At 45.8% G+C, this 27,035-nt stretch overlaps 1 protein-coding gene across 1 annotated transcript; it reads right to left on the reverse strand.

The window, feature by feature from the left end:
* Positions 1 to 10,064: 10,064 nt before the first annotated feature.
* LOC109758715 (protein H2A.5-like) lies at positions 10,065 to 10,901 on the reverse strand. Its single transcript, XM_020317581.3, has 2 exons — positions 10,687 to 10,901; positions 10,065 to 10,578 (listed from the first exon to the last, which is right to left on the reverse strand). The coding sequence occupies exons 1-2, from the start codon at positions 10,858 to 10,860 to the stop codon at positions 10,279 to 10,281; spliced, it is 474 nt and encodes a 157-aa protein (XP_020173170.1). The 5' UTR covers positions 10,861 to 10,901; the 3' UTR covers positions 10,065 to 10,278.
* Between the last annotated feature and the right edge of the window lie 16,134 nt (positions 10,902 to 27,035).

The following is a 27,035-nucleotide window of genomic DNA, read 5'->3' on the forward strand; positions in this document are numbered from 1 at the left end:
GTCAATCTTCATCAACATCTTGACCAGCACCATCTTATCTCAAACCCTAGTTCATCTCTTGTATCCAATCTTTGTCCCAAAGCCTTAGATTGGTACCTGTGGGTTGCTAGTAGTGTTGATTACTCCTTGTAGTTGATACTAGTTGGTTGATTACTCCTTGTAGTTGATACTAGTTGATTACTCCTTTATGCATATTAATACCCCTCTGATTATGAACATGAGTATGATTTGTGAGTAGTTACGTTTGTTCCTGAGGACATGGGAGAAGTCTTGCTATAAGTAGTCATGTGAATTTGGTATTCGTTCGATATTTTGATGATATGTATGTTGTCTTTCCTCTAGTGGTGTTATGTGAACGTCGACTACATGACACTTCACCATTGTTTGGGCCTATAGGAAGGCATTGGGAAGTAATAAGTAGATGATGGGTTGCTAGAGTGACAGAAGCTTAAACCCTAGTTTATGAGTTGCTTCGTAAGGGGCTGATTTGGATCCATATGTTTCATGCTATGGTTAGGTTTACCTTAATACTTCTCTTGTAGTTGCGGATGCTTGCAATAGGGGTTAATCATAAGTGGGATGCTTGTCCAAGAAAGGGCAGCACCCAAGCACCGGTCCATCCACATACCAAATTATCAAAGTAACGAACGCGAATCATATGAGCGTGATGAAAACTAGCTTGGCGATAATTCCCATGTGTCCTCGGGAGCGCTTTTCTCTATATAAGAGTTTGTCCAGGCTTGTCCTTTGCTACAAAAAGGATTGGGCCATCTTGCTGCACCTTCTTTACTTTCATTACTTGTTACGTGTTACAAATTACCTTATCACAAAACTATCTGTTACCGATAATTTCAGTGCTTGCAGATAATACCTTCCTGAAAACCGCTTGTCATTTCCTTCTGCTCCTCGTTGGGTTCGACACTCTTATTTATCGAAAGGACTATGATAGATCCCCTATACTTGTGGGTCATCAGTCCTGAAATTTCACGGAGGCACGTTTTGGAATTAATAAAAAATACTGGCAATAGAATCCACCAGAGGGGGCCCACACACTGGCCACGAGGGTGGGGGGTGCGCCCTACCCCCTGGGCGCGCCCCCTGCCTCATGGGCCCCCTGGCAGGCCTCCGATGCCCATCTTCTGCTATATGAAGTCTTTTACCCTGGAAAAAATCATAAGCAAGCTTTCGGGAAGAAACTCCGCCGCCACGAGGCGGAACCAATCTAGGGCTCCGGCAGAGCTGTTTTGCCGGGGAAACTTCCCTCCGGGAGGGGGAAATCATCGCCATCGTCATCACCAACGATCCTGTCATCGGGAGGGGGTCAATCTCCATCAACATCTTCACCAGCACCATATCCTCAAAAACCCTAGTTCATCTCTTGTATCCAATCTTTGTCCCAAAGCCTCAGATTGGTACCTGTGGGTTGCTAGTAGTGTTGATTACTCCGTGTAGTTGATGCTAGTTGGTTTATTTGGAGGAAGATCATATGTTCAGATCCTTTATGCATATTAATACCCCTCTGATTATGAACATGAATATGATTTGTGAGTAGTGACGTTTGTTCCTGAGGACATGGGAGAAGTCTTGCTATAAGTAGTCATGTGAATTTGGTATTCGTTCGATATTTTGATGAGATGTATGTTGTCTCTCCTCTAGTTGTGTTATGTGAACGTCGACTACATGACACATCACCATTGTTTGGGCCTAGAGGAAGGCATTGGGAAGTAATAAGTAGATGATGGGTTGCTAGAGTGACAGAAGCTTAAACCCTAGTTTATGCGTTGCTTCGTAAGGGGCTGATTAGGATCCATATGTTTCATGCTATGGTTAGGTTTACCTTAATACTTCTTTTGTAGTTGCGGATGCTTGCAATAGCGGTTAATCATAAGTGGGATGCTAGTCCAAGAAAGGACAACACCCAAGCACTGGTCCACCCACTTACCAAATTAACAAAGTAACGAACGCGAATCATATGAGCGTGATGAAAACTAGCTTGATGATAATTTCCATGTGTCCTCGGGAGAGCTTTTCTCTATATAAGAGTTTGTCCAGGCTTGTCCTTTGCTACAAAAAGGATTGGGCCATCTTGCTGCACCTTGTTTACTTTCATTACTTGTTACCCGCTACAAATTACCTTATCACAAAACTATCTGTTACCGATAATTTTAGTGCTTGCAGAGAATACCTTACTGAAAACCGCTTGTCATTTCCTTCTGCTCCTCGTTGGGTTCGACACTCTTACTTATCGAAAGGACTAAGATAGATCCCCTGTATTTGTGGGTCATCTCAGGTATCGCCATACCTTGTTCAATCTCGTTACCGGCAAGTCTCTTTACTCGTTCCGTAACACATGATCCCATGGCTAACTCCTTAGTCACATAGAGTTCATTATGATGATGCATTACCGAGTGGGCCCAGAGATACCTCTCCGTCATACGGAGTGACGAATCCCAGTCTCGATTCGTACCAACCCTACAGACACTTTCGGAGATACCTGTAGTGCACCTTTATAGTCACCCAGTTACGTTGTGACGTTTGATACACCCAAAGCATTCCTACGGCATCCGGGAGTTGCACAATCTCAATGTCTAAAGAAATGATACTTGACATTAGAAAAGCTCTAGCAAATGAACTACACGATCTTGTGCTATGCTTAGGATTGGGTCTTGTCCGCCACATCATTCTGCTAATGATGTGATCCCGTTATCAACGACATCCAATGTCCATGGTCAGGAAACCATAACCATCTATTGATCAACGAGCTAGTCAACTGGAGGCTCACTAGGGACATGTTGTGATCTATGTATTCACACATGTATTACGGTTTCAGGTTAATACAATTATAGCATGAACAATAGACAATTATCATGAACAACCATTTTATTATTGCCTCTAGGGCATATTTCCAACATGTTCAACGCATAATCCATAAACAAATGGTCAGATAATTCATTCGGAGATCTACTTAATATCCTGCACGTGGCTATTCCCAAAGAAAAGATTTGCCCTAAAAAAAATTACGAGGCAAAGAAGATCATATCTAAGTTTGGATTAGGATATCAAAAAACTCAAGCCTGCCCAAATTACTGTCGGTTGTTCTCGGAAGAGACAAAAAATGATGATTTTTGCTATAAATGCAAGGCTTCTAGGTGGAAAGATAAAATGCCCGAAACCTAGTTAACTAGAGAGGAAAGAAAGAGAGCAACGCAAATGAAAGTTTTGAGATACATTCCAATCAAAGAGTCGCTGAAAAGGATACTCATGTGAAAATAAACGACAACTCTAGCTTGATGGGACGATGAAAGGTGCACCATGCAACATGGAGTGCTACGGCATCCAGCAGATTCCGAGGCATGTAAGAAATTTGATGAGAAACATGGATTTCCATATAATTATCGTCATATTAGGTTTTTCCTAGCAAGTGATGGATTTAACCACCACTACAGTAATTTCTAGCAGTGTTGGACGCAAAGATCCAAGCAGTGGCGGGCTAGGCTCTCAGGGGCGCCCACCACTGACCTCCTTCCACTGCTTATATCGCACTAGTGGCGGGCGCACGCCCACCACTAGTAGTGACTCTGTAGTGGCGGCCTTGTCTAGACGCCCGCCACTAGGAGATATTGTTAGTTGTAGCGGACCGCCTGGGGCACCTGCCACAACCATCTGTCCAGCCAGCAAAGCTTCCAGTGCAAAACCATGCTTTAAACAGTAATTACCATACTTTGATCATATGCATTATAATAAATGTATTGAAGATTAGAAGCAACACATTTTACCATAACAATAATCCAAATACAATACAATAGATGTACGCATTAGAGTACAACTCACATAACATCATAAGTAAGTACACATAGACTTCTCAGTGAGTCCTCCGACATGTTGCATGTTACATACATATACGACCTCGTGATAAAAACACCACCATAATGACAATGAACTCGGTAAAGATTTTCAAAGTCTTTACTCGTCCACTTGTCCACACGGTCTTGCATACTTCACAGTTTGATTTTCTCTATGCCGATGAAGTTGGACTAATGATCCTCTGCTTCTTTTTAGGCTTATATCCTTTGTAGTAGTTGTTCTTTTAACCGACCACTTGCTCATTGCATTTCTCCCATGAATCATAGACTCAAATAAACAAGCTAACAAGTCAATTTCATAGTTATCCAATTACTGATACATCCATTTTGCATCATGTTTTTCTATTGTCATTTATATTGTTTTAAAGTAATATTTCACTCTATGATGTAGTTCTAATGCATTTTTCTCTTATTATAGAAGATATACATGGAGAGAGAAATTGCTGGCAGGTAGAATTCTGGACCTGAAAAGAGCAACAAAAGAGATAGTTATTCTCGTAGCTTCAAATAACCTAAAAGTTTATGGAGATTTATTTTGGAATAAATAAAAAAACCGGAAGAAGAATCATCAGGAAGGGCTGATATGTCTCCGTCGTATCTATAATTTTTGATTGTTTCATGCCAATATTTTTCTACTTCCGCATACTTTTGGCAACAATTTATATGATTTCTTGGACTAACATATTAACCTACTGCCCAGTGCCAGTTCCTGCTTTTTTTCATGTTTTCTGTTTCACAGAAAATCCATATCAAATGAAATCCAAACGCGAAAAAAAATTACGGAGATTTTTTTATGGAATATATGTGATTTTCAAGTATCAACATAAGAGGGGACCCACAGGCTCCACAAGGCAGGGGTGCACCAACCCAATTGGCGGATCTTTGAGAATATTATAAACGGTTTTGGCTAGAAACAGAGACGCGAAAACAGAAGAGAAACGGAGAGAGATCCAATATCAGAGGGGCTCCTGCCCTCCGGGAACCATGGCGGCAAAGGGCAGAGGTGAAACGCTCCTCCCATCTAGGGGGGGCAAAGGAAGAAGGAGGAGGAGGGCTCTCTCCCCCTTTCTTCTTTCGGCATCGGAGCGCCGCCGAGGAAACCATCGTGACGGGGATGTACATCAACAACTTCGCCACCGTCAACACCAACTCACTCCCCCTCTATATGCAGTGGTTTAACCTCTCTTTTCCCACTGTAACCTCTCCTTAAACATGGTGCTTTATGCCACATATTATTATCCAATGATGTGTAGCCATCATATGATGTTTGAGTAGATTTCTTTTGTCCTACGGGTTAATTCTGGTATGGTGTGATTGATATGATTTGTATGTTGATATGGTGATGTACTATGGTGCCCTCCATGCCGCACACACGTGTGGGAATTCCTGCTATAGGGTGTTGCAATACGTTCATGATTCGCATATAGTGGGTTGCGAGTGACAGAAGCTTAAACCCGAGTAAGGGGGTTGTTGCGTGTGGGAGTAAAGGAGACTTGTTACTTAATGCTATGGTTGGGCTTACCTTAATGAGCTTTAGTAGTCGTGGATGCTTACTAGAGTTCCAATAATAAGTGCACATCACCATCATCGACGTCACCCATGTGTTATCGCCACCACTTTCCCGAGATCCTAACAGTTGTATGCAATGTTTGACTGCTACCGTTGTGCAACTATTCCTCTGCGTCAAGCCGCTATCCATAGTTTACATCTCACCGTCGAAGTCAATCACCGAGTCTGGAGGGAGGAACCCACATGAAGACCTTCCAATGGCCATCATAATCTGCAGAGAGACCGCTGTTGCAGGCCGAAGTGATCACCATTATGACCATCACCAACAACGGAGCACACCACTCCAGACTACCACCACCTCGTCATAGAGAGTCCTACCCATACATGCTTGTCAGCCCAGGGGCCAACATGGCGAGAACTAGAGCACGAAACACAGATCATCATCGCCAACGCGCGCCCACATTGCCGCTCGAGCCAGCAGTCAACACAAACGAACGCAAAGGGAGGAGGCGCAGGAGTGGTCGGATAGCACCCAACACCGAAGGCATGGACAAGCCACCGACACTGATCCTCTCCCCGTGGTACGATTTGGATCACGACCGTCGCATCTCGCCGAGATCGCCACCGAACTGCACCAGCCACTTCCTAGTAGGAATGTCTTCGCCGTCGCCGTCTGCTGTGCTCGCTTTGCCTAGCGGCCTCCTCCGGCGGCGGCGAGAGGGACAAAGGGAGAGAGGGCCTATGCCGGCAATTCACGGAGCGGCCCGTGTCGCCATAAAGCGAGCGACACATGGGTGGCCCTTGTGACAACTCTCTGAATGTATGGTCGACTAAGAACAAGCTTACCACTACCCTTTAAAGAAATTAGCCAAAAATCTATACCTAGTAATAAACCAAGGTGCGCTTTTTGATATTTTTCATGCGTTCAACACCGAAAAGAATTTTTTTCTATCCAAGGTGGTACTAAATCTAGAAAAGTAAAAAAAGTTTGTCTAGAATTCCGTACATGGGGAGCATGATGTGGCCCATGGGGCGCATGATGTGCCCCAGCGAAGCCAGCTAACTTATTTTCTTGCCCACGCAGCTGGGAAAATCCTATTTGCCGCACGTGGCGGCAAATAATCGACTTAGACTAGGCCGACCCGTTTTCCTTTTATCCGTGTTCTATTACTAATTTTCAAAAGTGTTCCCATTTTTTTAAAAGAAATTTTTGAGTTTTCCAATTTTATTTCAGATTTTTGAAACAAAGCATGCATTTTAAAGAATATTCCAAATTCATATAGTGTTTTCACCAATTTTTTAATCGTTCACCACCAAAAAAAAACTATCCAAGGTGGTACGAAATCTTGAAAAGTAAAAAAAAATTGTCCAGAATTTCGTACATGGGCGAGCGTTGTGGCCGAGCGAAGCCAGCCCACTTATTGTCCAGCCAAGATTAGGTCAGCCCATTTTGTGTGTGTTATGTTTCTATTTTTGTTTTTCTGTTCGTTTCTCTTTATCTTCCTTGTTTCATTTTTTCATTTCCTTCCAAGTTTATTTTTCTTGTTTAACATTTTTCATAAATTCAATTTTCAAAACACATTAAAAATTTCAAATTTTGTTCAAATTTAACTTGCATTTATAAAATAATCCAAATTCGATAAATATTTTCTCCAATTTTTCATCCGTTCACCATAAAAAAGAATAGGTTTCTCTCCCTCCCGCCGCGTTGCCGTCGGTCCGCCTCGTCTCCTTTGGCCTTAGGGCCACGGGGTGCGGTGGATCCCTACCCATGCCGACGGGAGGGCTCATTTTTTAGATGGTTTTTTGAGCTTTGTTAGGGTTTGTGTCATGCTCAGGAAGCAAGAGGGCGGCGACTCCCTGAAGATGGAATAAGGCCCTCCTCGTCTAGCCCCTGTCCTAGTGGTGCGTCTAGCATCGCCGGTGGGCGTGTGGAGGTGTGTATCTAGCGGATCTATGTTTGGTGGATCTGCTCGGATTTGGTTGTCGTTCGTCTACGTTCGTCCGTTTCTATGTTGGATCCTTCCAATCTACGCTACACTTCATCAGCGGCGTTTGCTGTTCTGGTGTGCTGGTCCTATGGGGCCATAGCACGACGACTTTCCGATTGTCTACTACAACAAGTTTTGCCCGCCTCCGATGAGGGAGGGCGATGACGGCGGCACGCCTACGACTCGCTTCAGTGCTTGTAGTCTTCGCTAGGTGGTTTACGAATCTGGAAGTAATTTTTATTATTTCGGGTGTTAGTTGTACTGCCATAATTGAAAATGAATAAATCAGAAGTTTTCTCGTAAAAAAAGACTTTTTCTACGAAAGGTGGTACTAAATCCAGAAAGGTAAAAAAAGTTTGTCTAGAATTTCGTATGTGGTGTGCACTTAGTCAGGTCTTTCAGGTCACGAGTTCAGTCCTTCAACTCGTCTTTTCTTTTGTATTTTTACTCGGGCCTTACAAACACATGCCGTTTCATTGCCTGGGCCTTTCAGGACCCATGCAACTTAGCCAGCCCAACTACCTAAGGCAAACCATATTTTAAATAGCCTGACATCGCTCCTTTACATACAGTCGTACCAATGTTTATGCGTGTGCGAAACTGCATGTAGTAAGCTGGATGAAGGATGGATGGATTAAGCTGGATGAAAGGATGGATTAGTACGTGCTAGCTAGAAAAGGACCCTGAATTTCTTGAGAAAAAGAGAAGACCCGACTACGTGAGCTAGATACATGAAAAATAGAAGACCCACCTCTTCCATATTATGGAACTTCATGCCTTAGAGCATCTCCAGCCGTTGCGCCCCTAAGGAGGCATTTTTTCAGCCTCGTGGGGTTGGCCCGGCGATATTTTTGACATGGGGGCGAGAATTTTCCCAGCCGTCCCCAACCACCACCCCCCCCCCCATGGTACTCTATCTGCCGCACTGAGTAGCGACGTCACCGAAGTTGAGCAGGTAAAGAAGAGAGGCGGGGCGGTAGCAGAGCTCTCACCTTATCCACGCCGTCGTCGTCGTTGTCGTCGCGGCGGGCCCCCTCCGCGCGCGCCTGCGGATCCGGCGACCGGCGCCCGCGGCCCAGATGACGTCTTGGATCTCCCACAGGGTGGCACCCAGCTGCCTTGCGGACGCCCCCGACAAGCTCCTCCTCCCTGCCGCGTCCGCCGGCGGCTCCTCCGGCCGCGGCAGCGACGCCTCGAGCTTTCACGATGGCGAGGGCATGGCGCGGCCCGCTCTCCGCCGCTCGCGCGCCGCCGCCAGCTCTCGCTGCAGTGACGCCGGGGCGGCGGAGTCCTCATCATGCGGCCGATTCAGGGTCCCGCGACCGATTCGGGGTCCCGCGGCCTGGCTGCTCCCCGCCGACATCGCATTTCCGCGGCGCCGCTGCCGCTAGCGGTGGCGGTGGCTCTACCTCCATGGCTGCTGCTTCGCTATCTTGGCGTGCGGTCTGCCCCTCTTCGGCGGTTCCCCTGCTTTGCTTTTTCTTGTTCCTCCTTGGACTCTCTGACTATGGAGCCAGCCGCGAGCTCTCCTTCTCCGACCTCCTGAACGCCGTCAGGCCGCCCACCACCAACGCCGGCCACGCCTCGGGGTCGTCGCCTGACACCAGCCGGGGTCGAAGCAGAGGCTGCCGAGCAGAGGCGGGAGGAGGCCCCGACGTTGAAGCAGCAGCAGCAGGCGGTGGTGAAGGAGAAGAGGAGGCTGCGGAGGCGGCGGAGCGACAACAGGGGCAACTGCAGCGGAGGCACGGACGGGAATGGCGTACGGGAAAGAGCGCGGAGAGCGGGAGGACGAAGGCGGCAGCGAAGCGGGCGTGGAGCGGCCGGGGAGGCTGACTATGGGCCAAACATATGCAAAATCTTCTCTCTCCTCCCTCAAGTGACCCCCGGTGGGCTGGATTTCTCCTCAGAGCCCCGGCGCTGATTTTGGCCAAATCCGGCGCAAAACAACGTTCTGGGGGTGTGGGTGGGAGCTTTTTTTATTGCCAGCGCCCAAAAAGTGGCTGTGGGGGGCGTCTTGGGAGCCCTAGTGGAGATGCTCTTAAATCCCCATGGGAAAATGGATTGAATAGTTGCGGGCATTCTCTGACGTGTGATGACCTAACAAAATACAAGACCTAACTGTTCAAACATCATACCTTAAATCTCCTTGATCAGTAAACCGAGCAATAGCGGATTGATTATTTCAGACATGGCTATGCGCTTAATAGATAGCTGTTTACCTGGGATTTGATGACATACTCAAGCTTTAAGACGAGGGCAAAAGTTGTTTCTCGTACCCGTGCTAATGTGGAAAAGAAATAGCTGACCGACCAGGTGTACCTCTGTTTTTCAGTTATGGCCAGTCACAATGCAGCAGACAATGGCAAGCTAAAAAACCAAAAGACTACTATAATCTATTTGAAGTTGGTGATAATACAGAACTTGAAATATGTACTGGTGATCATGCAAATGCAGAGAGTATTACATATGTTCATCTTATGTATTGGTGGGAACAAGGAACAATACCGGATACGGGCTTACTCATCTATATCATCATCATCATCTGTAGATCATCCGTTGTTTGCATACTGCACCTGCATCTTCTTTTCACCAATCACCCAAATGACTTTCACTGCCAAACACATCAATCAGTGACATGACAAATTTACCAAAACATCATAACGAGCAAAGAAATCCATGCAGCATCAAGATCCAGATGAGATGAGCACAATGCGGAATGATCAAATTGACATGGTAAAGACTGAATGGTAAACAGTTCAGTTTTCAGCTTCCGTTCAGCAAGAACCCCGGATCGATAAGCGACACTAACGACAACCATGAACGATTACATACAGGACGCAACTCCGCAACATGACAGGCTCCCTCCGGTCATATGCAGCCAAGGCTCGCTACTCCTCATCGGCGGCGGCGGTCTCCTAGGCGGTGGCGGTCTCCTCGGTGGCGGTGGTTTCCTCCGCAGCCTTCTTGGGGGACTTGGCGGTGGCCTTCTTCTTCTTGGTGGTCTTGGTGGACTTGGTCTCCTTGTCGGCCTTCTCGGCGGTCTTCTTGGGGAGAAGCACGGGGTTGATGTTGGGCAGCACGCCGCCGTGGGCGATGGTGACGCCGGCGAGCAGCTTGCCGATCTCCTCGTCGTTGCGGATCGCGAGCAGCAGGTGGCGAGGGATGATGCGCGTCTTCTTGTTGTCCACGGCCGCGTTGCCGGCCAGCTCCAGGACCTGCAGACGCGCAACCAAAAACGAAATCGGTCATCTGGTGAGGCGAGCACGAGAAGAAGAGGGCCGGACAAGGCAGACGCTCGACGACGGGAAAGATCGACCGCTTACCTCGGCGGCGAGGTACTCGAGGACGGCGGCGAGGTAGACGGGGGCGCCCGACCCGATGCGCTGCGCATAGCGGCCCTGCTTGAGGTAGCGCCCGATGCGGCCGACCGGGAACTGGAGCCCGGCCTTGACGGATCGCGTCACGGCCTTCTTCCTCTGGCCCTTCCACCCGGCCATCTCCTCCTTCTTCTTCTCTCCGGCGACGTGGGCAGGAGGGTTGGGTGGCGGCGGCGGCGGCTGGATCGGATGGTGGATTGGATGAGCGGCGAGAGGCGCGGGTTTTATAGGGGGGCGCGATCTGTGGGAGGGTCTAATCCACCAATCAGAACGCACGGATATTTCCTAGTATTCTCCTTTTTCTTCTTTTCCTCGTTTTTCACTGTGGGAAACGAAATTCGAAATTTGGGGAACCGGGAGAATGGATAAACATAGAGGGATGGGTCGTATTCATTTACCGCTTGTTTGGCACCTTCGATCTCATTTCATTGGGTTGAAAATGAAATGAAATGCTATTTCTGTACAGCTCCTCTGGCACCCAGGTAGGTTTTCATTTTATTCGGTGTAAATGGATGAAACCTCGTTCTTACGAGGATTTCGTTTGGTGGGATTTTGATTGCAATTCAAATTTTCTTGTCTGTCATGCGATTTGTGTAATGCATGTCATGTGTTGTTTGGCTGCTATTCTGAATTGTAATCATAAACGATCAACATTCACATCTCAATATGTACATTCAACACATTTACAAGATAAAAATGATAATCGACCAAAAAATAATTGTGCACTTTTTCAACTATCAAGATCAAAAAGATCTAGCAGCATCATCTTCACACATTGAAATATGTCAAATATAATCAATTAAAATGCAGATCGGAATAGTGACAAGATCTTTGAAGGGCCATTAAAAGGTTAAACTTGAGCTCATCGAAAACCAGTATCTTCAAAGGTTCATAGTTTGTATTAAGCATGGTACAGGAGATAAAAGAAGAGGCTTCAACTTGCATGTGGATCTTGGTTTGAACTTTGGGCTTCTTTGTTGCCCTGCAAATATCATAGGAAGCATATGAGCAAACTTACTAAAGTAGTTATCAAATATAAAGCTTCTAAAACACTATCTTAATTTAGTAATTGACACAATTGCAAAGCCATATATTTTCTTCTATACAATAAGCTATAATACACCAAGATCAGCAAAACTGACTTGATGTTTAAATACAATATTCATGTCTTGCTGCACTACCATAGCTTACAAAGCCAAAAGGATAAGGCCTTGGTTCAGACAACCTACAAAGTTCATGTCTTGCAATAGGGAATTCGGGAACAGAAATAGCACTAGTTTCAGCCATGACATTACAGAGCGAGGTGTAAGACCTTCTGATCGCTCACGCAACACATCAACATATGGTTTGGATATTCCTCTCTATTTCTATTGTACAAAACACACATGTATTTCTCCTTACTCTAGCAATAACTAAACACTTCCAAAGTACTAGGAAAAAGCCCAACTAAATGGTGTCAAAACAGTGCAAAGCATTGTAATAATACTCTCTCAAGCCTGAACCCAATGCTTCCCAGGAATGAACAAATTTGAATTAGACAAAGCACCAATTAAAGGTAAAAGAACAAGTCTTCACATCTTTGGAAAAAAGGATTTTAAACTAGAGAAAGCACCAAGAAGGACCATTTTGGTGTCATCGTCCAGCATGGGCTCGTGTGTGGGTTCCATTCGCTTCCCCAACCACATGCGGCTCCATTCTTGGCCACGTCAAGGCTCGCCGGCGATGGATTGATCCTTTGCGATGGGGACGGTGTTAACGATGCAACTGTGCAAAAACAACTTTGGCGACCGAGGAGAAGGTGGAGAAAACGGTGCTGGGGTTATGAAGGAGCCAAGGGGAGTTGCCACGAGCGGCGGGCAGCAGTGCCTGCGGGTTGCGTGGTCGTCGTCGAGTTATCCTGAGAGGTGCCCTTGCTGGAGTAAATTTAGTCCAAGGTGTTGGTCTTGAAGGGATGGAAAGTTCTAATTTGATGGACTTACATGTATAGCGAATCTGGTAGCTATGGGTTAAAGCCCTAAACTAAATGTTTTGGCCTCAAATATAGCCTTCAGGGGATCTGCTAGAGATGCTCTTAACTGGAAAACTATACTGACATCTACAACACTAAATTAGTTGCATCAAGTTTATCATAAAATGTATTTCCTGAATGGTACCTTCTAGATCTAAATAGCTTGCCCTCATCTTATGGGATGTCCGTTTTGGCTCGGGGTACATATGCTCCCGGATAAACAGTAAATTGAAAATAAATAGCAAATGATTTTTTAATAAATATTATTGTTTGTGTAAATTTTCTTGTTAGTGCAACAACTGTGCTTGACAATTTTCAGGCGAAGCGGGATAACAGTGTTTCGTCGGTAATAAACAAAATTAAGTGTTATATTTGGAGGTAACATTTGGCGTCCGACTTTTTTTCCCTGCACAGGTCAAAATACTTAAGTTTTTCCACTAAAAAATTGCAGGTAGTATTTGAGTGTGACAATGAACCAATCTATTCCCTTTGAAACTTTTTTTGACATTTGCCAAAAAGTAATTTCAATGCGCAGGAGCATATGCTTCCAAGAGCCGAATTGGATTCCCACCTATCCGATATCCTATATCTACTATATATAAATAGGTAGCCTCTACCATTATTTCTCTCAACATGCATACAGTCCACCATAGAGCCCCCCCCCCCCCCCCCCCATGCCATGCATTTAGCTCTGATACATATGGATGGCATGCATTTAAAATACAAATTACAATTACTTCTGCATTACTCTATGCCTGTAATGATCCCACATCATACATGGGTGTTATTCATTCTTCACATTTTTGTTTGAAATGACATTTTTAACTATATTCAAAAGTTGTTTTTGTACTTTTCACGCGGCGCGACGGTCACCATGGCAAGCGCGACGGTCACCATGGCAAACGCGGCGCTGCACCAGCCGGAAAAAACACTAAAACCCCGAAGACCCTAGCATCACCGCGCTTGCCATGGTGACCGTCGCGCTCACCACGTCCGCCGGTTCCAGCAAAAATGATTCGAGGTTGCAGCTCCCCAGCTCTATGGTTGTAGCACCATGTGGTCATGGTCGAACCTTGTCAGTCGAGGTTGCGGCTCGTCGTGAGCCGGTTGCAGCATCTGCCCCCTTACCGTGTGCTAGATCTCGTCGCCGGGATTCATAATAACCCACCACCAGCATCATTTTTTGTGCTCGTCGACGCGCTTGAAGCACCATGGAAGTTGTGAAGAAATGGATGTAGCAAAAACCGTCAATGGTAATAGCAAGAATCCACACAGTTGTAGCAGACCGTTGTCTCTCCGTCAAGGGCCCGCAGCTAAGTCATAAATGGATGTAGCAAAAAAAAAACTTTGGTAGTAGCAAAAAACGACGTTGGTTGCAGCAAAACAACGTCGCCACCTTCGTGGGGTCTCCGCTACCATGAATGTTTGCAGCTAAAAATGTTCCCAGTAGTAGCTTTAGCCATCACCGGTCGCATCACCCCTGTTCGTCGGTTCCAACAAAACGTGTAGCTCGTGTTCACCGTCGCCGTAGTTCCTCTGCCCGTTCCGATAGCAGCATCGCAACATTAAGCGACGCACGTTTCCAGCAATGGTGGCCGTCGTTTCCAGTGTGGACACATGCTGGATGCAACATCCAACTTCCAAAAAAAAGGCATGACGCCAGCCGCAGCGACGGTGATCACGTTTTTTCTTTAAGAAATATGTGAGCGATCTTTTTTTTTTTGAGGGGAAAAGAGAGAACAAGAAATATGTGAGCGATCAAGTGGTGCGGCAAGATGATGTTCAAATCGCTGACAAGCCCAAGCGCCAGCCTCGCCTGCCGGCTCGACTAGCTGGGCTAGAATGGGCCGCACGTACGTGTGCAAGTTTTAGAGTTAGAGATAGAGTTTCTTAGCAACTAGAGATAGATCCCCGCAAAACAAAAAAAGAAAAAGCAGCTAGAGATAGACTAAGTCAGGCTCGCGTCGCCTCTCTCCGTCCCTCCTCGATTCCCTGCACCAAGAGTTTGTTAGGTACCATGACGAAGATAAGCTCCGACGAGCCGCCGAGCACCAGTTCAGCGGAGACCGCAAACAGCAGAGGCGTGGCGGCGCACCCCGATGACGACGGCGACAGTGTCTTCCGGGTTTGTACGCGTTGTCAACAAATCACCACTACAAGATGATGGCATATATCTATGCTTCATGACTTTTTGACCGGTTCCCTCTGCCCCCGCGTCGTCCGCTCGTGCTCAGGCGGCGACTAGGGTTTCCTCGCGCCGCCACCCCCGTCCCTTCCCCTCTCTCCCTCGCCGCCACCCAAGGAGGCCGCCGGGCAAGCCCACGTGGCTGCCGGTGACGGTGGCGGCGGGGATCTTGCCGCTCTGTTTCTCTCGCGGAGGGCAACGGTCATCGGGGCGGCGGCCCCGGGTGGCGAGGCGTCGGCGTGACGGCTGGCGGCCTTCGTTGGCGCTGGTGGCCAGGTTCCTCGTCCGTTCGGGCGCCGAGGCCCCTGGTGGTTGGTGGTCGCGGTGGGAGGCCTTCTTCTTCGTCAGATCTGACGGTATGACTCCACCTTTCTGGCTCACTCCTCGTCCCCCATCCATGGTGTCCCGCCGCCTTGCACTACTAGAAAAAACCTTACCAGTAGCGTGGGTTTCTTGCATACCAGTAGCGTGTGTGCCCACGCTACTGCTACGGCGCTATAGCTAAATTTTAGCAGTAGCGCGTTTTCTACCCCGCGCTACACATATTCTAAGTACTAGTAGCGCTGCTTTCTCCTACCATGCTACTACTATCGTATGTAGTAGTAGCGCTACATTTCCACCCCACGCTACAGCTAACTAATTAGAAATTAAAAAATAAAATTCAAATGCAGTATTCATGGATGGAAATTCAGATGCATTTGCTTCATCAACAATGATTAGTAGTAGCATCAACATACCCTTTAATTCAGCATAGGAGTTAATAATCATCATAGTCATTACCACATTGTCTAATCATCATAGCTAGTCATAGTGTAGCATATCATCATCTTCAAACTCATTCTAGCTAGCTAATCACTCCTACTGCTCTCTCTCAGGTAAAATAGCATAAAATATGTGTAGCACTCCTGCTTCATCATATTGGAGCATGCAGATGAACTTGTCTCCTAATTGTGGGCTGCGCTTCTGATTGCTGCCCCCTAATACTTCTCTGCGATCCTTCACAAGTTTGCTCCAGTCTTTGACTATTAAGATTTGCTCGCTTCGAGAAATCCTGAATGCACTCATGTGCAATGTAGGATGTCTTGGCCGTAAGCTAACTATTCTCATGCGACCTTTAGCCTCGATCCAATGAGGCACAACATTCATCGGGAGTCCCGGTTGAAAAATATCGTAGTAACATACTTAGCAATGAAGTTTAGCTTAAAAAACAATGTATGCAAAAGATGCACTGAGAACAAATAGTAAAAATCTTACCATCTTTCCTAAATAGATGTGACCATAGTTCAATACGCACACTACTGGTCGCATGTTTTGAGTACTAATATCTCGAAGTCCAGGAAAATAACCTGTCTTGACGGTATCAAGATCCTCAAGCCATGAAACATAATGACTTATCTCATCGCAGTTTAGTTCAGCCCCGGGACAGTAGTAGGTGCTGTCTATCAAGCGCTGGACATGTTTGCTTGAATGGAAATAAGCTATCAATAGAAATTAGTTGTCAACTATTTTTAAATAAACAATATAAATTACTTAATAAATATGGTTGAGAAACTCACATAGTGGTAGAACTGGAGGCGTCTGCACATCGACCCAGATGTCGATATTATCTTCAATTTCATCTTCCGGATGAATATCAAAGGTGATAAGCATATCAGGCTCAAATGCATAAGCCTTGCATAGTGCTCTTCAATTTTTGCATTCAAAATAGGTGTAAGTGTCTGCATTGTATAATTTTACGGCAAAAGTATAACCATACTCGGTCCTCAAGTGAATTCTCTTTACCTCCATACGTTCCATACTACTGAAACCAATCTTATCCAAGACATAAATTCTTGCATGGCAGAGGATACGTTAGTAGAATAGTAAAAAAATTAAAATTATAAGTTGAAGCAGAAGAAGTAGAAGTCATGCTTAATTATGAAAAAAGACTTGTAGTTGTGACTCACTGTATCCACTTTGAAATTCTCATCCAGCACGATGCTGAAGCGCCTACCATCTTCTAGGTGAGTCCTGTCGCACAGACCGCGCTCGTCTTCGCAGTATTCGTACATACCGAATTCCCTTTCGCTATCGTCGCCAGACATTTCCTATGTTCATAGTTGAAACAAACGTGCATTCAATAAGCAAAATTAAATCATAAAACAAATTAGTATTCAAATTAGTATGCATTCAATAAGCAAAACTAAATCATCTCTTGCGTCCGTACATCGTCGAATATTATCACTAATACATCTCGAATAGTATCATACATATAACATCACTAATACAGCTAGAACCCTAGCGAACGACGGGTATCGGCGCGGGCGGTGGACAGCCAAAGAGAAGAAACCATCACAGGATCATAGCTCCAGTGAGATCCTTGAAGAACCTGCCAGGTATTGGAGAACCTGCCCTCTAACGCAACCATGTCGCGACGGACGTGCTGGTCCTCCTCGCTGACACGGTGATGTACAACCTCTGCGGGGTCCTCAAGCTTCCGCACCGTCACTGGCCCACGCGACTGATGTCTACTACGCAACCTTCTTCTTGTAGACGTTGTTGGGCCTCCAAGTGCAGAGGTTTGTAAGACAATAGCAAATTTCCCTCAAGTGGATGACCTAAGGTTTATCAATCCGTGGGAGGCGTAGGTTGAAGATGATCTCTCTCAAACAACCCTGCAACCAAATAACAAAGAGTCTCTTGTGTCCCCAACACACCCAATACAATGGTAAATTGTATAGGTGCACTAATTCGGCAAAGAGATGGTGATACAAGTGCAATATGGATGGAAGATATAAGTTTTTGTAATCTGAAAATAGGTAACAAGTGGTAAAAGTGAGCGTAAACGGTATTGCAATGCTAGGAAACAAGGCCTAGGGTTCATACATTCACTAATGCAAGTTCTCTCAACAGTACTAACATAATTGGATCATATAACTATCCCTCAACATGCAACAAAGAGTCACTCCAAAGTCACTAATAGTGAAGAACAAACGAAGAGATTATTGTAGGGTACGAAACCACCTCAAAGTTATCATTTCTGATCGATCAATTCAAGATTCAGTGGTAAAATAACACGAAGCTATTCTTTCCGTTCGATCTATCATAGAGTTTGTACTAGAATACCACCTTAAGACACAAATCAACCAAAACTCTAATGTGACATAGATACTCCAATGTCACCTCAAGTATCCGTGGGTATGATCATACGATATGCATCACACAATCTCAGATTCATCTATTCAACCAACATAAAGAACTTCAAAGAGCGCCCCAAAGTTTTTACCGGAGATTCAAGACGAAAACGTGTGGCAACCCCTATGCATAAGTTCACAAGGTCACTGAACCCGCAAGTTTATCACCAACACATACATCAAGTAGATCACGATAATATCCCATTGTCACCACAGATAAGCACATGCAAGACATACATCAAGTATTCTCAAATCCTTAAAGACTCAATCCGATAATATAACTTCAAAGGGAAAACTCAATCCATTACAAGAGAGTAGAGGGGGAGAAACATCATAAGATCCAACTATAATAGCAAAGCTCGCGATACATCAAGATCGTGCCGAATCAAGAACGCGCGAGAGAGAGATCAAACACATAGCTACTGGTACATACCCTCAGCCCCGAGGGTGAACTACTCCCTCCTCGTCATGGAGAGCGCCGGGATGATGAAGATGGCCACCGGTGAGGGATCCCCCCTCCGGCAGGGTGCCGGAACATGGTCCCGATTGGTTTTTGGTGGCTACCGAGGCTTGCGGCGGCGGAACTCCCGATCTCGGTTTCTTTCTGGGGGTTTCTGTATTTATAGGAATTTTTGGCGTAGGTCTCACGTCAGGGGGGTCTCCGAGTCGTCCACGAGATAGGGGGGCGCGCCCCCCACCCTCGTGGACGGCCCAGGACTCTTCTGGCCCAACTCTTTTACTCCAGGGGCTTCTTTTGGTCCATAAAAAATCATCAAAAATTGGCACGCCAATTGGACTCCGTTTGGTATCCCTTTTCTGCAATACTCAAAAACAAAGAAAAAACAGAAACTGGCATTGGGCTTTAGGTTAATAGGTTAGTCCCAAAAATCATATAAAATAGCATATAAAACATCTTAGATAGATAATATAATAGCATGGAACAATAAAAAATTATAGATATGCTGAAGACGTATCAAGCATCCCCAAGCTTAATTCCTGCTCGTCCTCGAGTAGGTAAATGATAAAAACAGAATTTTTGATGTGGAATGCTACCTAACATAATTTTCAATGTAATTTTCCTTATTGTGGCATGAATGATCAGATTCGAAAGATCCAAGACAAAAGTTTAATATTGACATGAAACAATAATACTTCAAGCATACTAACAAAGCAATTATGTCCTCTCAAAATAACATAGCCAAAGAAAGCTCATCCCTACAAAATCATATAGTTTGGCCATGCTTCATTTTCGTCACACAAAATGCTCCCATCATGCACAACCCCGATGACAAGCCAAGCAATTGTTTCATACTTTAGTATTCTCAAACTTTTTCAACTTTCAAGCAATATATGTGTTTAACACGAAAAATAGTAAAAACAATGATGGCTATCGTGTTATTATCTCTCTACGCGCCAGGGGAAATAAATATGCGGCCGTGCCAGTGTACTAAGTACACAAAGAAAACATAGGGAAACTTGTACTTTATTAATCTCTCGTGGGAGAAAACAAATTACATAATCCCTATACATAAGCGCTCCATGGCCTGCTAGCTCGGCCGATAAGACTTGGGCAATTGTGAAGTTCTGGTTAACGGGGCCTCGGAAGGCTCCCGATTAATTACATCCGTGAGCCGGAGCCGCGAACCACCTCCGATTAAGCTGCTGCAATGGTCGTCGTCTTCAAGTCTCGTCTTCTCCAAGTGCTCGGTGATGATGTGGTGGAATAGAAGAGTGGAGCGGTACGTCCGTCGCTCCGGCGATGCTTAGCCACACCCCTCCGGCTTGTCGATGTCCGATGATGAAGATGTCTGGCCTCGTCAGCTCAGACAGATAGGCGGCCTTCGCCTCGTCGGTGCCCGGCCTGGTGGTGTCCGCCTCGTCGGTCTCGGATATGGTGTGTCTTGCCTTCGCCTCGTCGGTGCTCGGCAAGATATGGGTAGCTTCATCGGAAGAAGACATGTCGGTGAAGTGGCTTCGCCTCGTCGGAGCTTGGACAGGGTTTGGGGAGTGTGTTGATGTAAAACTTGGAGTAGACTCGAGTGTCGCCGCATGGCGGTGTTGCTTGAAGATGACGACGATGCGAGCTCGTTGATGTAGACCTCAGACCGTCGCAGTTACAGGGACGGCCTCCACTTGGCATAGAAGAATGACAATATGTCGGTGTAGACGACGTCGTCGCTTAGATGCAAAGTCAAAGAAGATGGCAACGGCATATGGACGACCGGTGGTGCTGACGTAGGCGACATCCTCGTCAGATGTAGAGCTGATGAAGTTGGCGACGCCATGTGATGTAGACGGGTGGCGTGTCGAGGCAGTCGGTGCCCTCGCCGGGAGAGAAGTTAATGAAGATGGCGAAGTCAGGTTGATGCAGAAACCTTCCTCGTCGAGCCCGGGTTTGGTGATGACGGCCCTGGCGGGGTTGATTAAGATGTGAAGATGGTGAGCAGTTCTTCCTCTGTCTTCTTCGTTGAACGTTGATTATCCATCCATTTCGATCGTGATTCGGATGCACTGAAGTGAGAAAGATATGCAAAGATAAAGATAAAATGATGCATGTACCCATGCCATTTAAAGAAGATAGATGACGTGATTTTAATCTTCCCTCGCTAAGGTGGATGATGGTACAGCCTTGGACGACGGCCTCCTCATTCCGGCATGTACACCACTGCTGACGTTTGTCGTTGTCGTCGCGGTCTTCGTGGGCGCCCACCATGTCGCTGCCATCTTGAGCCTTGTTGTGGCGTGTACTACGTCACTGCCGCGACTGTCTCATCGACCACGTGGAGATGGCATCCTAGCTTTTTCTTCATGTCTCGACGTCGTCGTGGTGCCCTAGCTGGAGTCGGGCCGGATGTCGCCGGCCTCCCCGATGTTGCCGCCAAGGTGGAGTTGGCGCCGTGATACTCGCCGGCAGCCTCGTCAAGGTGGAGTTGGCCTCGATAGAGCCGGCTTGGTGAAAACGAGCCCCGGCGACGCGTCGTCTTCGTCAAGCGGTGATGAGTGGGGGCGGCCTCCATGCTGTCGGCGTCCATAGCACGGGCTTGGTGAAGACGAACTCCGGTTACGCGTCGTCTTCGTCGAACGGTGATGAGTAGGGGGCGGCCTCTGTGGCGTCGGCGTCCATAGCACGTGCTCGGTGAAGACGAACTCCGGCGACCCGTCGTCTTCGTCGAACGGTGATGAGTGGAGGCGGCTTTCCGTGGTGTCGACCTCCATGACACCGACTTGGCGATCTCGACGGTTTGGGCATCGTCGTGGCGTGCTCCGCATCCCCGTTTTGGCCGAACCGTCGTGATGAGATGAACAACGGGTGGTGATGGAGCCGGGCCGCACGCCGGCATGGTGGAGATAGCGCAGGGCTTGAGGCCAGCAGCTCCGACGTTGTCGTGGCGATGATGATGGAGCCGGGACGCACGCCGGCATGGTGGAGATAGCGCCGGGCTTGAGGCCGGCAGCTCTGACGTTGTCGTGGCGATGAGGATGGAGCTGGTTCGCACGCCACCATGGTGGAGATAGCCCCGGGCTTGAGGCCGGCAGCTCCGATGTTGTCGTGGCGATGGTGATGGAGCCAGGCCACACGTCGGTCGTCCCTTCGATGCCGCCTCTGAGGTAGAGTTGGCGCCTTACTGCTTGCCGGCGGCGTAACCTCCTGGTCTTGCGGACGAGAGTGGCGTTGCCTCGGGCCGCCGGCGAGCTGCTGCCGCCGTGAGGGCGCGTGTATGAAGGAGATGTCGTCCGCCGCCGAGAGCGCACGCATCTCCTGGGAACAGCTTCGGGTTACTTGGCCGTCCCGGGCGTACACGCCGTGCGCGCTGCCGCAGGCGCTCCCTCGCCTCTCTGCTCCGTGTCCTGGAGGTGCTGCTCCCGGACACTCATGTAATATCCTGACCTGGGTACGTAAGAGATAGATGGATGTAGAAAAATTATGTTGACCTGGATGAAGCTCCATGTTGTGTCATCGATAGCATGCTCGTCACCAACAGGCGTTCCGCGTAGGCTCCGCACTAGTGCGTGCCACCTTAGCCGCTGGTGCATTCTACTCGCTGCCGTGCGTCCTCCTCGGCGCATGCGCTGCTGCCACCGGACAGCGCCAGACCGCGTGCATGTTGCAGGGCAAGTGTGTCGCCGCCGCGGGCGCGCCCACTCCTCGGCCTCCTCCATCTATCTCGTCGACGCTGTCACCTTGGGCTGAAGAGAGAGATGAAGTGAGAGAAGAAAACAGTGAGAAGATTAATGATATAGGCACGCCATTGACAAAGAATGATGCTTGTTGTGTTGATTGTTGATGTAGCGTGTGACAGCTTTTATAGAAGAAGGCTTCGATCGGGCTCGCCGGCGGACGTTCGCCATCGTCGCGGACGCCGGCGCATCATCTGCGGTCTAGGAGTGCACCAAGACCGAGCGCATGGTCTGCTGGCACGGTGCTCGCGGCCTCCGACGGCGCGTGTAGTCGCTGCCTCTGTGTGGACGCTTCTCTCTGGGTGCCTACTTCCTCCCTTCTCTGATGTATGCGTGGGTGAGTATTTATAGGTAGGAGGAGATAGGGTGCTGGAACGCGTAGCCATGCCGCCGCCGTTCGGCCGTTCTCGATTTTCATGAAAGAGATAAAGATGAATCGTTTGCGTAATCTTATCACTTCCGTTGATGCTTATCTTCTCTTCTTGCCGTGCACACTCCGACGGCCACGGGTGAATTTAGATACGACTTTGGGACATACGCGTCTAGCCGTGTTGATCGCTGTATGTGGAGTTCGACCGGTACGCGCTGTAGTCATTGCGGCCGCCGCATATAGGCGGTACGTGCATTGTACTGCTGTACGTATTGCCGCTCTCATCGGCCCAAACGGCCTGCATGCACGTTGCTACAATATTTGATCTTGGATGCATGCATGTATGGTACGTAAGCGATTTTGCCATGCACCACGTACAAGGCCAATAAGAGATCAGCCATGCATGCATATATAACTCATGGACGATTAGATTAGATTGATTAGGTCGCATATCATGTAGGCATAAATAATCAATAACTCATGAATATATGAGCCAAGTTCTATAATGAAAATTCCCTCTAGTATATGAAAGTGAGAAAATAAGAGACTCTCTATCATGAAGATCATGGTGCTACTTTGAAGCACAAGTGTGAAAAAAGATAGTAGCATTGCCCCTTCTCTCTTTTTCTCTCTTTTTTGGGCTTTTTTTTTTTTGCCTTTCTCTTTTTTTTTCCTCACACGGGGAAATGATCTAATAATGATGATTATCACACTACTATTTATTTACAACTCAAGGATTACAACTCGATACTTAGAACAAAATATGACTATATGAGTGCCTCCGGCGGTGTACCGGATGGGCAATGACTCAAGAGTGACATGTATGAAAAATTATGGATGGTGGCTTTGACACAAATACGATGTCAACTACATGATCATACAAGGCAATATGACAATGATGAAGCGCGTCATAATAAACAGAACGGTGGAAAGTTGCATGGCAATATATCTCGGAATGGCTATGGAAATGCCATAATAGGTAGGTATGGTGGCTGTTTTGAGGAAGATATAAGGAGGCTTATGTGTGATAGAGTGTATCATATCATGGGGTTTGGATGCACCGGCGAAGTTTGCACCAACTCTCGAGGTGAGAAAGGGCAATGCACGGTACCGAAGAGGCTAGCAATGATGGAAGGGTGAGAGTGCGTATAATCCATGGACTCAACATTAATCATAATGAACTCACATACTTATTGCAAAAATCTACAAGTCATCAAAACCAAGTACTACGCGCATGCTCCTCGGGGGATAGATTGGTAGGAAAAGACCATCGCTCATCCCCGACCGCCACTCATAAGGAAGGCAATCAAAGAACACATCATGCTTCAAATTTGTCACACAACGGTTACCATACTTGCATGCTACGGGACTTGCAAACCTCAACACAAGTATTTCTCAATTTCACAATTACTCAACTAGCACGACTCTAATATCACCATCTTTATCTCTCAAAACAATTATCAAGTATCAAACTTCTCATAGTATTTAATGCACTCTATATGAAAGTTTTTATTATACCCATTTTGGATGCCTATCATATTAGGACTAGTTTCATAACCAAAGCAAATTACCATGATGTTTAGGACTCTCAATATAATATAAGTGAAGCATGAGAGATCGACAATTTCAAAATAAAACTACCGCCATGCTCTAAGAAGATATAAGTGAAGCACTAGAGCAAATGACAAAGTACTCCAAAAGATATAAGTCAAGATCAATGAGTAGTTGAATAATTATGTAACTATGTGAAGACTCTCTAACATTTAAGAATTTCAGATCTTGGCATTTTATTCAAACAGCAAGCAAAAAAAAGAAAAAAAATGACGCTCCAAGCAAAACACATATCATGTGGTGAATAAAAATATAGCTCCAAGTAAAGTTACCGATGAATGAAGACGAAAGAGGGGATGCCTTCCGGGGCATCCCCAAGCTTAGGCTCTTGGTTGTCCTTGAATATTACCTTGGGGTGCCCTGGGCATCCCCAAGCTTAGGCTCTTGCCACTCCTTATTCCATAGTCCATCGAATCTTTACCCAAAACTTGAAAACTTCACAACACAAAACTCAACAGAAAACTCGTAAGCTCCGTTAGTATAAGAAAATAAATTACCACTTAGGTACTGTTGTGAACTCATTCTAAATTCATATTGGTGTAATATCTACTGTATTCCAACTTCTCTATGGTTTATACCCTCCGATACTACTCATCGATTCATCAAAATAAGCAAACAACACATAGAAAACAGAATCTGTCAAAAACAGAACAGTCTGTAGTAATCTGACTTAAACAAATACTTCTGGAACTCCAAAAATTCTGAAATAAATTGGTGGACGTGAGGAATTTGTCTATTAATCATGTGCAAAAATAATCAACCTAAAAGCACTCTCCAGTAAAAAATGGCATCTAATCTCGTGAGCGCAAAAGTTTCTGTTTTTTACAGCAAGATTGCAAAGACTTCACCCAAGTCTTCCCAACGGTTCTACTTGGCACAAACACTAATTAAAACATAAAAGCACATCTAAACAGAGCCTAGATGAATTATTTATTACTAAATAGGGGCAAAAAGCAAAGAAAAAAATAAAATTGTGTTGCCTCCCAGCAAGCGCTATTGTTTAACGCCCCTAGCTAGGCATGATGATTTCTATGATGCTCACATAAAAGATAAGAATTGAAACATAAAGAGAGCATCATGAAGAATATGACTACCACATTTAAGTCTAACCCACTTCCTATGCATAGGGATTTTGTGAGCAAACAACTTATGGGAACAATAATTAACTAGCATAGGAAAGCAAAACAATCAAGATTTTTAACACATAGAGAGGAAACTTGATATTATTGCAACTCCTACAAGCATATATTCCTCCCTCATAATAATTTTCAGTAGCATCATGAATGAATTCAACAATATAATCATCACATAAATCATTCCTTTCATGACCCACAAGCATAGAAAATTTATTACTCTCCACATAAGCAAAATTATTCTCATTCGGAATAGTGGGAGCAAATTCAAGAAAATAACTATCATGGGATTGAAAATTGAAATCAAGATGACAAGTTTCATGGTTATCATTATTCTTTATAACATACGTGTCATCACAATAATCATCATAGATAGGAGGCATGCTTTCATCATAATAAATTTGCACATCAAAACTTGGGGGACTAAAAATATCATTTTCATCAAACATAGCATCCCCAAGCTTGTGGCTTTGCATATCATTAGCATCATGGATATTCAAAGAATTCATACTAAAAACATTGCAATCATGCTCATCATTCAAAGATTTAGTGCCAAACATTTTAATGCATTCTTCTTCTAACACTTTGGCACAATTATCGGAATCCTTATTTTCACGAAAAACATTAAAAAGATGAAGCATATGAGGTAACCTCAATTCCATTTTTTTGTAGTTTTCTTTTATAAACTAAACTAGTGATAAAACAGAAACTAAAAGATTCGGTTGCAGGATCTAAAGATATACCTTCAAGCACTCACCTCCCCGGCAACAGCGCCAGAAATTAGCTTGATGTCTACTATGCAACCTTCTTCTTGTCGACGTTGTTGGGCCTCCAAGTGCAGAGGTTTGTAGGACAGTAGCAAATTTCCCTCAAGTGGATGACCTAAGGTTTATCAATCCGTGGGAGGCGTAGGTTGAAGATGATCTCTCTCAAACAACCCTGCAACCAAATAACAAAGAGTCTCTTGTGTCCCCAACACACCCAATACAATGGTAAATTGTATAGGTGCACTAGTTCGGCAAAGAGATGGTGATACAAGTGCAATATGGATGGAAGATATAGGTTTTTGTAATCTGAAAATAGGTAACAAGTGGTAAAAGTGAGCGTAAACGGTATTGCAATGCTAGGAAACAAGGCCTAGGGTTCATACATTCACTAATGCAAGTTCTCTCAACAGTAATAACATAATTGGATCATATAACTATCCCTCAACATGCAACAAAGAGTCACTCCAAAGTCACTAATAGTGAAGAACAAACGAAGAGATTATTGTAGGGTACGAAACCACCTCAAAGTTATCCTTTCTGATCGATCAATTCAAGATTCAGTGGTAAAATAACACGAAGCTATTCTTTCCGTTCGATCTATCATAGAGTTCGTACTAGAATACCACCTTAAGACACAAATCAACCAAAACTCTAATGTGACATAGATACTCCAATGTCACCTCAAGTATCCGTGGGTATGATTATACGATATGCATCACACAATCTCAGATTCATCTATTCAACCAACATAAAGAACTTCAAAGAGTGCCCCAAAGTTTTTACCGGAGATTCAAGACGAAAACGTGTGGCAACCCCTATGCATAAGTTCACAAGGTCACCAACACATACATCAAGTAGATCACGATAAT

This window comes from Aegilops tauschii, chromosome 7 (genome assembly GCF_002575655.3).
Source record: "Aegilops tauschii subsp. strangulata cultivar AL8/78 chromosome 7, Aet v6.0, whole genome shotgun sequence".
NCBI lineage: Eukaryota > Viridiplantae > Streptophyta > Magnoliopsida > Poales > Poaceae > Aegilops > Aegilops tauschii.

Bases quoted from the DNA above. Each gene is read 5' to 3' on its own strand.
- LOC109758715 (XM_020317581.3), bottom strand. From the start codon at position 10,860: ATGGCCGGGTGGAAGGGCCAGAGGAAGAAGGCCGTGACGCGATCCGTC. The intron at 10,579-10,686 runs GTAAGCGGTCGA...GCGCGTCTGCAG, and splicing joins TCGAGTACCTCGCCGCCGAG to GTCCTGGAGCTGGCCGGCAA.